Source organism: Gouania willdenowi, chromosome 3 (genome assembly GCF_900634775.1).
Source record: "Gouania willdenowi chromosome 3, fGouWil2.1, whole genome shotgun sequence".
NCBI lineage: Eukaryota > Metazoa > Chordata > Actinopteri > Blenniiformes > Gobiesocidae > Gouania > Gouania willdenowi.
In genome coordinates this window covers 36,594,998-36,611,077 of record NC_041046.1, presented here as the reverse complement: position 1 = coordinate 36,611,077, position 16,080 = coordinate 36,594,998, and the positions used below count along the sequence as shown (strand labels likewise).

At 39.7% G+C, this 16,080-nt stretch overlaps 1 protein-coding gene across 1 annotated transcript; it reads left to right on the top strand.

The window, feature by feature from the left end:
• The first annotated feature begins 4,861 nt into the window (after nt 1–4,861).
• Nucleotides 4,862–16,012, top strand: lysmd2 (LysM, putative peptidoglycan-binding, domain containing 2). The gene is made up of 3 exons (XM_028435647.1): nt 4,862–5,346; nt 7,951–8,303; nt 15,408–16,012. The coding sequence occupies exons 1-3, from the start codon at nt 5,098–5,100 to the stop codon at nt 15,451–15,453; spliced, it is 648 nt and encodes a 215-aa protein (XP_028291448.1). The 5' UTR covers nt 4,862–5,097; the 3' UTR covers nt 15,454–16,012.
• The last annotated feature ends 68 nt before the right edge of the window (nt 16,013–16,080 follow it).

Below are 16,080 nucleotides of genomic sequence, written 5' to 3'. Positions count from 1 at the left end.
AGAATTAAAGAATAAAATGGTCCAAAAATGGAATTTTTGAATCACATGCAAGAGAATCATAAACTGTCATTCCAGCTCATTAGTTAATTAAACGCTCTAATAACAGGTCTTAGTGTTTGTGAATTCTCTCTTTAAATCTGTTATTCATGGAGCCACTACTTCTTGATCATAGCTACAACTGTGAATAAAAAGACTTGGTTTGCTTAACACAGACTTCTGCCTTTATTATTAACCATTTTAGAAAACCTGAGTATTAATACATGGAGGAACATTTGGTTTTTGTTGTCATTGTGTATATGTTTCTGTCATTCTGTGTATTTCTGGGGTCATATTGTTTATTTTTATTGTAATTTTGTGTGTTTTTGTCATCAATTTGTATGTGATAAGTAATTTATTTCATCTTTTTGACATTGTTTTTTTTTGTCTTGTGTGATAAATCATTTTTTTGTAATCGTTTTAATTTTGTATATATCTTTTGTGTCTTTGTAGTCGTTGTCTTGTGGGTTTTTTGTGTGACTCCGGTAATTTTTCTGTAATATGTGTTTTTTGAACAACTAACAGCCCCCGGGCTGTTAGTTGTCCTGGTTCATGTCTATCACTGATGATCTTGTGTCCCATTATCCAATCCACATTAGTGCCTCCAGACAGACATTAATTATACAACCCTCGAGTTGTATCTGGAACATCTTGTGCCCTTTCTGCATTAGTTCCTTCTTCAATCAATAGTTTTTCTTCAACACAACCTGCAACCCAGTGAGTGTCAGAAGATGTAAAGACATGTAACACCCTGTAAATGTGAAAAACGAGAGGCTGTGCTAAAAGATTTGGTTTGGAGCTCTGAAACAATACACGTGGTTTTGATTTCTAATGCTCTTAATGGATGACAGACGAGGCCCTTTGGTTTGGTAGGACTGTGTGTGTGTGTGTAGCAGCTTTAATCAGATCCAGTCTGTTCATACATGCCTGAGATATGATGTAATCTCTATGACTCCATCCTTCTCTGAGCTTCTTTCCTGTGCTGTCAGAGGGAGAATAAAGAGATGGAAGGAATGATTCAAGAGTTTCCACTGTGTGTGTGTTTGTGTGAGTAATACGAACAAGATCAACAAATCTATGTTATTTCACAGGTAACATGATATATGTTCAGACTTTAGATGTGAAATCATGGAACCAATGACTCATCTCGTTGATAAAGTCAACAAGTTTCACACAGGAGTGATTTTCACAAATGGACTGCGTACCTTGAAGTCTTGCACTTAGTTTTTCTTCACAATAATTGTGGAAACTGGTCTGGCCTGTTAGAACCAAGCCCTCAGGACTCCCTCTATCATGACCTCATGCACTTGGCAAACAAACGATCGCAGATTACAAAAGAAAGGAAATAGACTATGGGAAGATCTCCGGAGGCATTCAAACAGAAAAGCAAAAGAAGAATTTGGTCCAAAAAAAAAATCGCTCGCACAATTGTTTTTGACTTCATCACAAACAATGGGTTTGTTGACACATGGGTCGCTTGACCTGAATATTGGAAAAGTTTCACAGCTTGCATTGTGGGATTGCGATTCCGGGAGAATGTTGGAAGTTCCGTTTTTATATTCAAGAAGTGTTTCTACTTCATTCTGACCATGATTTACTTGCGTCATTTTTGTTCTGGTTTGTGAGACGTCACTTTGCGAAAAAGCTGTATTTAATCCGTATTCAAATGTTTTTAGTGGAAGCAACAGTATCAACATCCGCCATTGTTTTCGTTCAATTTTCCATTTGTGAAATAACTGAAAATTTTGCTTTTGTAGTGTTTTTGCCTTTTTGGAGCATGCTGGCATTTAGTAGTGAATGGGAACAACACAAGTACAGTTTAAAAAATGTTAGTAGAATTTACAGCTTTCTCAGACACTGATCTACTGTAGTGAACTCTTGTCTCAGAGTTTAAGCAGGATGATATTCTGAATTCAAAGAATAACAGGAAGTGATCTGAAAGAATTTGAGGATATATTGTCAGGTGGTCAATAACTAAACCATATGTTAAAACAAGGTCCAGGGCATGATTAAGATAATGAGTTGGTTTGTTTACATTTTGTGTAAAGTCGATTGAATCTAATAGTGAGGTAAATAATTTATTTAGGCTGTTGTTTTCATCATCAGCATGAATGTTAAAGTCACCTCCTACCAACAGTTTAAGGTTTTCTGATAGTCACAGAAGGTTCTGAGTTAATCCCACAGATGCCAGAATTGTATTAGATATAGGATTTACAGTATGCTGTCAGTTTAACTCAGTGGTTCTCAAACGTTTTTGGTCCAAGCACCCCCTTTCTCTTTTTTCTGAATCCAAGTCCCCCCTTTGTCTGACACAACATTTTGCTCAGAATACTATAAACAACTATGGAATGAATGACTGTGATGGACTGGCGCCCTATCCAAGGTGTACGCCCTTTGAGAGCTGGAGATAGGCACCAGTTGACCCCCGCGACCCTGAAAATGGAACGAGTGGGTCAGAAAATGGATGGATGGATGGAATAAATTTATAACACATGTAAAATTGTCATTTTGTAAATAAGTGGAATGGAACAGTATTTAGAGCCTCCTGAATAGATTTATTCCTATAGTTTTTATCATTTCCAGTCATCTGCCACCTGGTGTGGGACCAAAACTGACGCTTGAATATCATTTTTAACTAGAAATAAACATTAGAAAACCAAACATTTTTAATGTTTTTGATAATTTTGTTAATTTTCCACTTTTTCCTCTCTTTCAAGTGTCCCTAGGGGTACACGTACCCCTGTTTGAGAAACACTGAATGAAAACCCTGCTGTTGTTATTGATTCATAAATAATTATTTGCTAACAGTTCTATTACACAGGAAGTTGTGCCCACCATCACATAGTAAGAACTATATACAAAACCGCATATTATATGTTAAAAATAACAATAATAATAATAATTTTATATAAGACTACAAATTAAAATGTCTGATTAATTTGTGAAGTTTTTTTTTTTTTTTAAAGCATTGTAATTGCAAATGTATCTTTTCTTGTACAAAAGGAAACCCAGGAGTCAGGACTGATTTGTGGTTGATCAGCACCACCTGTCGGTTACAAATATGAGCCATACTATACTGGTGCACTACCAGGAATGACCTAAAGGGGTCTGAAGACTTTTTTCCAGTGGTTCAACTGCAGGAATATATTTTTTAAAATTGATTTATTTTATTTTTTTCTTGAGAAGTTGAAAAAATACAATCTCTCATGGGAGTACAAAACAATTGCATTCCACAAGACACAAATCAAGAACAACACATAATACCAAGGCTTGATCCTCATACAAACACCAACACACTTCATATTTTCACCTGCTCTTAGATATTAATCAGGATTTGTGATGACACCAAATAATTCTTCATTTCATTCTTGAAATGAATGATTGAAGGTTTCTGATTCCTTCATTTACAGACATGGATATGATTTTTCCCCATAGTCATAATAATGTTTAACATGGATTAATATTGATATGTTACGCTTTTACGCATTAACAGTGTTGGCAGCTTCATGTTCATTCATTCCTGCTTTTTTTTTTTTCAGCAACAGTGTTGTTTTTGGTCCTAAATATGAATTTTAATTGTTCATATTTTTAAAGAATTATTCCTCAATTGTGACGTAAATTGCTCTACGCAGTTTGTCCGTGTTTATGATTGGTCAGACGCTGCAATCTCCACCCCGTCACAAAAGAGCACACACGTAGGCTGTCTGAAATCAACTGGCTTAAGTGGGAGTGTTCATATCCACTTCGTAGTACAGCTGCTCTCTGACAGAGTGGTGACTGTTTAGCTGTTCCTCATGAAGCACCAGGATCTCACATGCAGTGGTTACTGGTCACAAAGTCCTGCTAAATGTTTCCACACATTGTGAAAATGCTTGTATAGCTTGTTCATCATTTGGGTTTGGTGTCGTGTGTTGCCTCTCATTTACAAATTGTGTGTTTAAAAATTGAGAAAGATAATTGTGTAGCTCTCATGAAGTCATTTATTGCCAAAGACATCCACAAAAGGTTTCAAAATTAAAAATAAATAAATATTATTAATAATAATAATAATAATAATAATAAAAAGTCTACAGCAAATAATGTGTAACCACACAGAGCAAGCAAGCTGCTGTAAGTTTTCTTATGCAGATAAAAATCAAGACATGCCTGGAAGAAGTAAATGAACAATAATACACATGTATATAAATACATAATAAATAAAAGCATTACCAGGAACAGTATAAAGCTAAGAAAATCAGAATGAAAACTAAACAAACTATGTCAAAACAAGTAAAAGATGGAAAGGCACTGAGTGAGTTAACACTGATGTGTTATTATTATTATTTTTTTTAAATATCCCCAAATTTTAAAGCTTTTAAAATTGATCTTAAAAATGTATTGAAGTCATTGAAATCATTCCAAAACAGAAGTGCTATAAAACGGTCCAAACTTCTAATTTTATATTAAATGACCCCTGTTAATTTTGTGTATGTATGTATTTATTTATTTTGTGTGTGTTTTGTTTTTCTGCTTGGATATGTGGATTGGATTTTCATTATTGATGCCGGTGTGATGATTGTATATAATTGTTAAAATACTTGTTTCTCAATAAGGCATTTAAAAAGTAAAATACTTAAGTATTTTATGTATGACTTACTTGTAATTTGTAATTGTTAACATTTTTCTGCAAGCAATATAATCTAATATATTTGTGTTGTATCTTAATGTATTATATCCTTAAGATTCTAAAAAAAAAAATTAATTTTTTTTTTATCCTGAAATAAATTTGATAATTTACATATTATTGTGAAAGGTAGCAGGGACGCGGGTTGTTGTCGTTGCCCCGTGACGTCATTACGTTTTACGTCAACGTAACGGAGCTCTCCAGTATGACCGAAGCAGGCTGTGAGGCCGTGGTTCCCCGAACATGTGTCTGCTACACTGGACTGACCGGCTCGTCCTGACTCGGGTCAGGGGCTTCTCCTCCGCCTGAGCCGAACCTCGGCCTCCGTCAGTGAGCTCAGCCGGAGCGGGTCATAGACACCCGGAGGAGGCCGCTCTGCTTCACCCGCTCAGCAGAAGATGGCGGAGTTTTCGCCCGTCCTGCCGATGCGGGACGGAGGAGGAGGACGGTTCGCTCAGCCCATCTTCCCTCGGTCCAGGTCCGGTTCCGAGTCTGACAGCGAGCTGTCGCAGAGCCTGGCCCGGACTAAGATCCGCTCGTACGGCAGCACAGCCAGCGTCACATCGTCTCTGGGGGAGAAGTTCATAGAGCATCAGGTTACAGGCAGTGATACCCTGCAGGGCATCGCTCTGAAGTACGGAGTGACGGTGAGGCTGGTCCACAGGATCATATTACACTAACACATCCATAACAACACAACAGTCCCCTACGCCAGTGGTTACCAATATTTGTTTTTATATCCCGTGTACTCCCTTTGCATATGTGTCAAATCATATGTACTGTACCCCCTCTTCATATCATAAGTACCTTCTCCATATTTTCATTTGTAACATGTTTAGAAATAAATGTTTTGAGCTAAACAAACATTCAAATAAGTTAGAAAATGTATAGGTTCAGGCAGAATACCCGTCTTGTAAACTAGAGGTCGATCAATATATCGGCCGGCCGATATATCAGGCCAATATATAGACTTATTTCAAGATCCATCAAAAAAAAAATTTTTTTTTTGACCATCACCAGCCCTCCCTAAGGAAGGGTAAGAAACACTTTATTATAGGAAGCATATTAAAAAAAGAGGAGAGTGTTACACCTAAGTGAAGGGGAAGGGAACAGGGAGGAGAGACTCAAGGTAGGAAAAGGTGGGGAAGAGTTAATTATTTCAAAGTGAGAATGAGATGTTGTAGTTGTGCATATGGTGACAAGTGTGAAGCTTAGGTATAATGGTAGTGGCTGTGAACAGCGGGAAGGAGTGAGTGGTTATACCTAAAACTGGTATTTAGTTTAAACCGACTACTTGCACATTGTACTGTATATAGTTGTCGTGCTTTACTGCAGCTACTTACCCATCCTGTACTTTTTGTTTTACTTGGTTGTGTACGGTATATCTAAAGTTCAATAAATGTTAGGAGTTCTATTGGTGTATTTCATTTGATTTCTAATATATACATTTATATCATATAAGTGTTTCAATTGTCTTTCATAATCAATGTGCTTTTAAAAAAAAGTATATCGGCTTCCAAAATCGGCTTTAGATATCAGCCATTGGCTGAATTTTATTTTTTATTTTTTACATTGGTATCGGCATGAAAGGGGATTGAAAATCCCATATTGGTCGACCTCTATTGCAAACACCACTGCAGGTCATAAAATGGGCCTTTTTGCACTATTATTTAACTCAGAAAAAGTTAATGTCCATGATGTCCACATTAGGTTTAAAATAGCTCCACAATCCTAACCAATGAGCAAAGATAATGTTTTTATTTAGCACGCTCCAAATGTATACAGTCAAGCCAGCTTTAGTTAAAAACATGCTGTTGTCCTTGTTTTTTAAGGTGTGGCCCTCAGACGCTAAAAGTAGTTTGACAACATGTTAGCACCAAAAGAGAAGTCCACAGGGCTTCAGATAAACAGATGATAAACCCAGTGTTATTTATTTAGCACCGCACACCTTGAGTGGAGCTCTTATCTAATCAGACCAAATACTCCATATTGCATCTTGTCCTCAATCTACCCTTAACTTACTATAAAATGAAAAAAAAAATAGTAAGTTAGAATGATATTAGATAACGATAGGGAATAATTTAAGGGCAAAGCTAATAAATGAAGTGTTTTTAAGGGTTTAAAAGCTGTTAAATTAATCAGAGGGCTATAAAACAACCCAAAACTGAGCATATTTACTTTCTGTCAACATTATATAAGTGAAAAATGTTAGGGGAATCACAAACCTGTTATGTTTAAAAAGTAATATAATCTTCTATGATTTTTATGATGAGTAAACACTGAGGTATTTTCTAAACGTGTGTCTCGACTGGAAATAAAAAAAAAAAAAACAAATGCCTTGATTATGGGCGAGGCTTTGTCGGCAGTTAAGACACGCCCACTCATTCTATGGCAGTTATGATTTCAATAGGTTATAGGGCAGTGTTTCCCACTGGACTAGAGTTTATTTGTGTTGGTGGGTTTCCCTGGAGGTGTACATGCTCATGGGCAAAAAAGGAAATAAAAACAAAGACTTAGAATTGGAAACAAACGTACTTGCTTAAATATACTTGCATAAAATAAATAACTTAAATATCATAATAATAATGATAAGGTTGAATAAATGAATGTGGTAAAATAACTGCCCAACTGGCAGCGGTTAGCCTATTGGCTAATACTACAAACAGCATGAGTTGGTGTTTATGCCAGGGGTGCCCAATCCTGGTCCTCAAGAGCCACTATCCAGCATGTTTTAGATGCTTCCTTCTTCCAACACACCTGATTGAAATGGCCAGGATCGTTATCAGTTTAGAGAGTAACTTTTATTGTTTTCGCTGCGTCTTAACCTACAGCCGCTCCACGGACACGTCGGCCCGTTTACAGACACGCACGCTGACCGCAGTGTTTGGTCACATCATCACAACATCCTGTTTTGGCTGCGTTGTTTCGGTGGGAAAGTGTTTCGGTCCAAAAACGAAAATGCAGTTTTTTAAGTTTTTTGTCTCCTGCTTCTTCAATGTCTTCTTTTCTTTTCTTTGGTTTTATTGGCGGAGGCGTTTACCGCCACCGAATATACACGACTTGTAATGACATGCTACATCCATAGAGCGAGAACAAACAGCTCCAAATACAGAAATGTGTGAGAAACATTGAGTTGGACTAAAATACATTTGTGATGGTTTTGGTGTTTAGTTACTCTTTAAATTATGGAAATCCAACAAATGTGTTTTTTTTTTTTAACTTGACCTCTTTGTGTGTCCTTGATCTAATAGATGGAGCAAGTCAAGCGCGCCAACAAGCTTTTCAGCAACGATTGCATTTTTCTGAGGAACAGCCTCAACATCCCCGTGTTGTCTGAGAAGCGCTTCATATTTAACGGACTGTCTCTGGAATCTCCTGACGGGGACGGTGAGACGGCATGTCAGGAACAGGCGTCGCCCTACATCGTGACAAAGGACATCGATGGACCCACGCCGCCCCCTTCGCCGCCCCCCGACGACTCCAAAGCTCAACAGCCTCAGACTCAGCCCGAGGAGCTGTCAGCCAAAGACTTCTTACACAGACTGGACTTGCAAATCAAACAGTCCAAGCAAGCTGCTCGCAGGCTGAAAGAAGAGGAAGTAAGGTGAGGCCGACTGTCAGCTGTGTTAGTGAATACAGAATTTAAAAGGTGATGATTGACTCTTTGATTAGAAATGATAACTTTAACCTTTAGATAGAAAGTTTAGATAAATGACAACTTTCTAATTTTGCCTGGTCTAAACATTTGGAGCCTTCATCGTGGTAGCACAGGCGCTGTTAGCATGTTCAAAATATTAAGCACCACAAAGAAAAATGTACGAGCAATCCTCGGTGGACAGTTAGCTAACGTGTTTATTGGTGAATTTCATTTGATATTGATCAGAAATTAAATTATATATTGTTGAACAGCATATACATGTATATATGGCTGTGACAGCAGACTAACACATGGACACAAACAGCTTGACTCCACCCAGACCAGTGTTAATTTTGTCTGCTACAATTTTTTAAGTGACACTAACTAGAATAAGACTAATTTAAAGGCTATATCAAAATATATTCATATTTTTCGTGGGACAAAATTCAATTAGAACGCACGTGATCATGTGTTCTTATGCTTTGATCACATTAAATCTGTCTGTGTGTATTTCAAAACATTAATATCATTCAATATCAAGCTGAAAACTGGTAATTGAACCTTGAAAATATGCATAAACTTATCTTTTTATTCTGTTATCTTATTATTTTAGTAGACTATATCTGTAACTGATTTAGTCGACCAAAATTTTAATGTCATTAAGTTGACTAAAACTAGACTATAACTCGCCCCCCCATTATCTATCTAATAAATCAAGGATTGTCTGTCTGTGTGCGTGCGTGCGTGCGTGCGTGTGTGTGTGGAGCAAATATCTCCCTGACGCAGTGTCTGTTTGACCTGAAACTTTATGACCAGCTAGCACATGGCCCATGGTGTGCATTTGTTATTTTTGACTTGTTTGTTGATTAAGTTTCAAAATGTTTATTTTCATTTTATTTTGAAATTACTGCAGAATTGACGTAGGTTACACCGGACGGAGGGTTAGACCGGAGTGGAGGTAGGGGCGTCTGAGCAGCCGCACACTCTCACTGATATACCAGCAAAGCTCTCAAGTCTCACATATTGGATGTGAGACACGCATTTCAACCTGATGTGAGGAGTGGGTGCGTGTGTGTGAGACTGCACCTACTGAGGATAGAGGGACAGGTAGCGAGATATACACACACACACACACACACACACACACACACACACACACACACACACACACACACACACACACACACACACACACACACACACACACACACACACACACACACACACACACACACACACAGTGGGTGTATGCTCGCGGCTGATGTGCGTGCATGTATGTAAGTGTGCCGGCCCAAGAAATGTTAAATGCTAAATAAATGGTTTTAATTGTACATCGGTACAAACTTTATCAATTCATCATGCACATGTCCCATAGAATTAAACCATGGAAATTGCACATGCTATTTTACTTTGCACTCATAAATATACCTTTTTATAACACTACAGAGTACAGAGTATGTACACCTCTTTGTACATACAACTTTCAAACACATACTCTTTTGGCCATAATTGACAACTCTACTTAAGCTCCCAGATGAATACATATTTCTGACTGGCACTGTGCTAGTTAATATTAATATTGAGGAGGTTTGGGTGTCTGCATCAGGCACATATTGCGCTCTCATCTGCTCTGTAGTCAAGTAGTAACAAGCTGTTCATGAAGTGGCCTTTTTTAGCACTGGCAGTCACTGAGAACTGAGTCACACGCTGCAGCTGACATTTCTACTACACACTGAACTACCTGAAGCAGAGTGGTGATTGGCTGTCAGTGTCCATTAGAATTACTGATGCTCTTCTGTTGTCAGTTTTCATGGTAGATCAATTTTCTGGTGACTTTAGATGATTTACTGAACTGCATTATGGTTCGACTCTACCAATCAGTATCATTGTACTTGTTCCTAATCTATTAGCTGTTCTGTTACTTAGTCTGTGGTAGTTGAATTTCTGATTGTAATCAGAACTTTACATTTACATAATGATGGCAGACGGTTCTGTGTAGCTGCAACGAAAATTATTTTGAAATCCTTTAAAGTGAAGCGTCACTTTAAAATATCTAGCATTTAGGAGGATGATAATGAAGAATGCTAATGTCAAATCAAAAGGTGTTTTCCGAATGTAATAAATCATGTTTAGTGTGTGACTAAATGATGTCTCAAACTTCCAGAAACTGTCCCATTACGAGCTTTAAGTGTCTGCTGAGGTGCTTTGAATCAACCCCTGTTCACCCTATAGTTGATATAAAGCTGAACAACCAACTATGAAAGCTGATTAGCTGATATTTTTAGGATAACAGTTTTCTGTACTATATATCATATTTTTACTAAAAGAAAAGTGTTATGCAGTGTTACTGAAATAATGACATAGTTTGAGTACAGTAGACACTGTAGCTACATTCAAGCAGCTATATTTAAATAACTCAAAAGAACAAGATCCTACACGAGCAGACATACTTTAAAGCAGGGGTTCCTAACCTTGATGTCAGGACCCTATTTGGGGTCGTGTGATGTCTTCAAGAAACTAAGAATATTTTCTAACAATTTGAGCCCATTATTTTTACCTTTTTTCTGCAACTACACCAAACTTGTCATGTTTTAAACTATTTTCATCACTTTTTCTTGCCATATTTTTGCTTCTTTTAATGCATTTTTGCTGCAATTCTTCGATTTCTGCACATTTTTCCACTTTCAAGACATTGTTAGCACTTATGAACCCTTTCCACCACTTTCCCACCTAATGCCACATATGTTGAGAATGTTGACCAATTATTGTCATTTTTACCCTCTTTTCACCATATTTCATGCTTATTTTTGCTAATTTAACCACATTCACGTTTTGTCATGCCAATTGTTTGCCAGTTTAAACTAATTGTTCCAATTTTGACACTTTGAATTCTTTTTACCACTTTTTCTATCCTTTTTTGGCCACTCAAATTTGCAACTTTAAACATATTTCTGTGGTTTTTAAAATTTCATTTCACGATCGTTTCCACCATTTTTGGTCACTTTTAAACCCATTTTATTTCTGATTAAAACAAGGATTTACATCTTTAATATGATTATATACTATGGCTCAAATAATAATAAACTTCTTGCATAACAGTGAATATAATTCAGTTAAATAAAACTATATAATAAATAATATAAGTAATGTGGTTATTATATGTTCATTATTCATACAACATGACCCCTTATAGATGGCTTTGTCTCCACTTGACTGTTCCTAAATGTTCATGTCTGTGTTCAACCACCTTCAGTTACAGTGGGGGTCCCCGGTCTCTGGAATCTTTATTTTGGGGATCATGGGCTGAAAAGGTTGAGAACCACTGCTTTAATGCACATTACACAGATGTTATTTATTTCATCCTCTGACTGCCCAAAGAGTCTCGTACAGACACAAGCTCTAAGCAGTCAAACACTTCTCTTTGTATGTTTACGTAGCAGCTGAGGCTGAGCCTGGCTTTGTGTTAAAGCTCAGTCTGTGACTGCAGCCACATAAAAGGCAGCCCTGTCGACCTGCTGCTTGTTCACGCAAACACTGGCTCGCTCCGTTGTTTCCTCACAGTCCCAAAGCAAACACAGGTCGCGTGCCTCTTAACTTTCTGATCACAAAGCCGAGCTCTCTAGGTAAACTATAAGGAACTGATTAAAAAAGATTGATAGATTTGAGTTTAGCTGCAGCTTTAAAATTAAAATGGTACAAAAATAAAGGTAAATACGCATTGTAAGCTGGAAAACATACAATACCTATGACTGTTTGTTGTTGTTCAATGTTTATGAACAAAATAGAAAAGTTTAGTCAGCTGTTACCGTTTGTAACATTTTTGGATTTTATTGAAAAAGGAGCAGAGGCCTCACTTATAAAAGGTGTAAAATCTGTACTAAAAGTGTGCATGCTCTGAAATTTTGAAAATATGCAGAGCCCCCCCCCACCAAAAAAAAAATCCTCATTTATGAAACATGTAAGCACGATTTCCTTTATAAATCACAGCCCGGCTAAAAGTTTGCACAGGTGAATTTACTTCATATCCTGCCCTCGACACACCCACATTCTACTATAAATGGTCAATGCAAAGGAGCTTATGAATGGTTTTTGCATCTAAATCAGCTGCTGACCAATGGTATTCTACCATTATTCGTGGCAGAAATGACAAGTAGTGATGAACCGAAATTTTGGCGCTACAATGGCTATGGAGTTTGGTCATCAGCGTCTCAAACATTTCAAGGGAACACACGCACACACCCCCTCACCATACGGATGGTATTTCACACATATGCACATACGCGCACACACTTTCAGCACATATATAATATATATATAATAAAAATATACTAAATGAGTAAAATAAAACAAAAAACTAAACAATATTTATACAGGAAGTACATATAATGACAACAGAAATGCACAACAACATACAAGAAGGCTCCAAAAACACACAACATGACTCCAAAAAACATACATAGAAAGAGGGGAAGGAGGCCCAGGGTGCTGTCCACCCGCTGACGTGATGGAAAAGCCTTCATACGCACAGAGTCCAGATCCACACCCAGAAAGGTGATGGTCTGGGAAGGGGTAAGGCAGCTCTTCACAGGGTTTACCCTGAGGCCCAACCGGGTCACGTGGGAAATGAGTGTTGCGGTGTCCCTGGCTACCTGTGACTGTGCACACACTAGCCAGTTGTCCAGATAGGGAAGGACCTTCATGCCCTGGGACTGGAGGGGAGACAGCGCTGCCGCAGCACACCTGAAAATGCCCTGAAAGGCAAAACGGAGGAATTGTCTGTGTTGGAGAGAAATGGGGATGTGGAAGTTAGCATCCTTTTGGTCGATGGACGTAAACCAGTCTCCCCTGTCTACAGCACGCATAACCTCTGCTGTGCTGAGCATATGGAAGGGCAAGACCTTCAGGAACCTCTTGAGACCCAGCAGATCTAAAATGGAGCGAAGTCCGCTGTCCTCCTTTGTCACAAGAAAGTACGTTGAGTAGTAACCCCAGGGCTGAGCCACGGGATCTACTGGCTCGATGGCACCCTTGACCAAGAGGGCAGACAGCTCCTGGTCGAGAGCAAGTGCTTTTGCTCGGTCGCTTATGATGGTCGTCTTGACCCGGCCAAGGGCTGGGGGCCGGCGTCTGAACTGTAGTCTGTATCCCTGGGCTAGGGTGGAAACCACCCAAGCGTCCGGTGTTGAAGCAGCCCAATAGCTGAGCTGCTTCTGGGAAAAACAGCCAGGCCCAAGGCCTCAGGTCCTGGCCCCCCGGCCACGAGAGGCACCGGGGGGACAGCGATTTGAGCCCCAGGTCTGAGGCTGCCTGGAGAGCAGGTGATCGGTGACCCAAAAGTCCTGAGCTGTTCACCGGCTAGGGTGCCGTGCCGGGCGCTGAGGTTGCTGGTGACTACTGGCGCTAGCTGGGGACTGAAATTGGCGCTGAGGACGAACCACAGTACTCCTCGGCCTATTATGGGCGGACAGACTCCTGCTGAGACCAGAGAGCTGCTGCCTGGTCTGCCAAGCCTGGATAGTCCGTTCAAGGGCCTCCAGAGCTGCTGATCCAAACATCTCTCCTGGCTCCAATGGCACACTGTGAAGGACCCTCCTGCTGGCTTCAGTGAGGGGCAACTGCGCTTGTCAAACCTGGCGGCGAGCATGGATGAGTGTGGACATCACCCGCCCCAGCTCTCTTGTCATCAGCTCGAAAGCCTGCAGGGACGCATCGCTAAGGCCGTGCACTGAAGCGTCCGGTGAGGCCTCTAGCAGGGAGGCTGAGAGAGCCAGCAGGAGGTGGGACATAGAGTTCCCTATTCGCCCCATACGGGCTGCTGCCTCATAAGCCTTTGACAGGAGGTCATCTATTACCCGGCATTGAGGACGGGGACACCTTGCATCCTGCCTAAGGGCCTCGTCAGGAGATATGATGAGAGCAGCAATGGGTGGCTCTACCGCCGGCATGTAGCCCAGCCCAAACTTGGCGGCATCCTGCATGGCAGCGAGTGCCCAGACTACCAAACAGGACGCCCTAATGACAGGAGAGGGAGCGCACACACTGCCGTCACCGACAATGGTCCTTATGAGAAAAAAAAAAAAAACGGTGCTACTACTAGCTTGTTGTCTACTGTTAAATAGGGAGAGAGCGCGCACAAGCTGCCCACACACTGAAAGAAATAGGTAGACACCGACAACATGTGCTACCAAAATATAAAGTGGCTCCAGCGAACGCTATCACCAAACACAAAAAGGGCTGTCAACAGACAGTACGGAAACCGAGTTGCTACCCCACGCCGTAGCGCGTTAGCTCAGGCGGACACACCTCGCTAACCGTAACCCAAGGAGGTTTAATTATGCTGGGTGTGGTGGAAACACACTACCGTCAGCAACAACAGAAAACCGTAATCATAAAACTGAGGCGGCGACCAACCTTAGTTATCCATGCGCGATATGGTATCATTCAGTGCTTCAAGCACCGCTTCTGGCGGCCAGGAAGGATGAAATAGAACACAAGCTTTGCGTGGAAAGAGTCGTGCACATATTTCGGGCCCCGTTTTAGGCATACACAAAGGTGATCGGGTGTTGGAGCAAATATTACAGCTTCAATACAATTTATTCAATTTCTTCTAAACCAAGTTAAGCAATTCTAATCTGTTTAATAAAATACATTTTTCCAGTTTTATTTTTCCTGAGAGGTTTAAAAGTGTAAGACAGGAGAATATCCACCAATTTATGGACAATTCTGCCACCTAGTGGCTGTAGTTAGTATGTTTTTCTTTTCTGATCGGTCACTTATCACCTATGATAGGCTTTGTTGTTGCTTCTAAGATAAAAAAAAACAAAGCTTTCTCAAAATTCTTTGTTGAAACCCTGTCGTTCTCATTTTGCTGCATCAGTTTATTGATGATTTCCACTCCCAGGCCTTTCTCTGGACACTTGAGGCCATTCTTCTTTGGTTAGCCTCATCTATTCTTTATGCACTCACCTAGACTCTATGGTGACCAACAGAGTAGACCCAGATCAGGGGGTTGGAATTGAAGACAGATGTGTTTCTGTGTTGGTTAAGAGCTGCTCTTTCTTATTTTTTCAGAAAGGAGGATTACACGGCGCCTACGACGTCATATCAGGAGATTTAGAGAGTCCGGTCCATCAACCTGCTGTCCTGAACACTTGCAACCTTCAACCTTTTTGTTTTTTTTTATTTTTCTTTCCCGTCTCGTGTTTACCAAAATTGTTGAACGAGTGTAATGTTTGCCTTGTTATTTATTAAAATGCAAATACAGGGTGCGTTTTATTTGTTTTGCAAGGTTTTTCATGGGTAATTGCAAGAGCTTCTGGTATAAACAGCATTTTGAACACACACGCCCCAAACACACGCTTCATCTAATAATCGCATTATTGCTGCTGTACAGATCTCACCTGCTGCTCTCACACACATACACACACACACACACACACACACAAATGTACAAAAGCTTTTTAGATTTGACAGTCGCCTCTAATGTTCTCAATGTCCTCGACTTCCTCAGGCCTTCCTCATCAGATCAGTGTTTATCATGTATCGGAGGTGGCCATTGGGTACAGAAGTGTGTGAATGCTACATATGCTACATGTTGACAACTGTCTGTTACAGCTGTTTTACTGTGCATTTGTGTTTTATTTGTTTTATTTGAGAATAAATATATTCAAACTGAACTGACTGCTGTTGTTCTGTAGCTGCATGGCAACAGTTCATGCCAAAAAAGGTTTTTTTTATGTTGCTT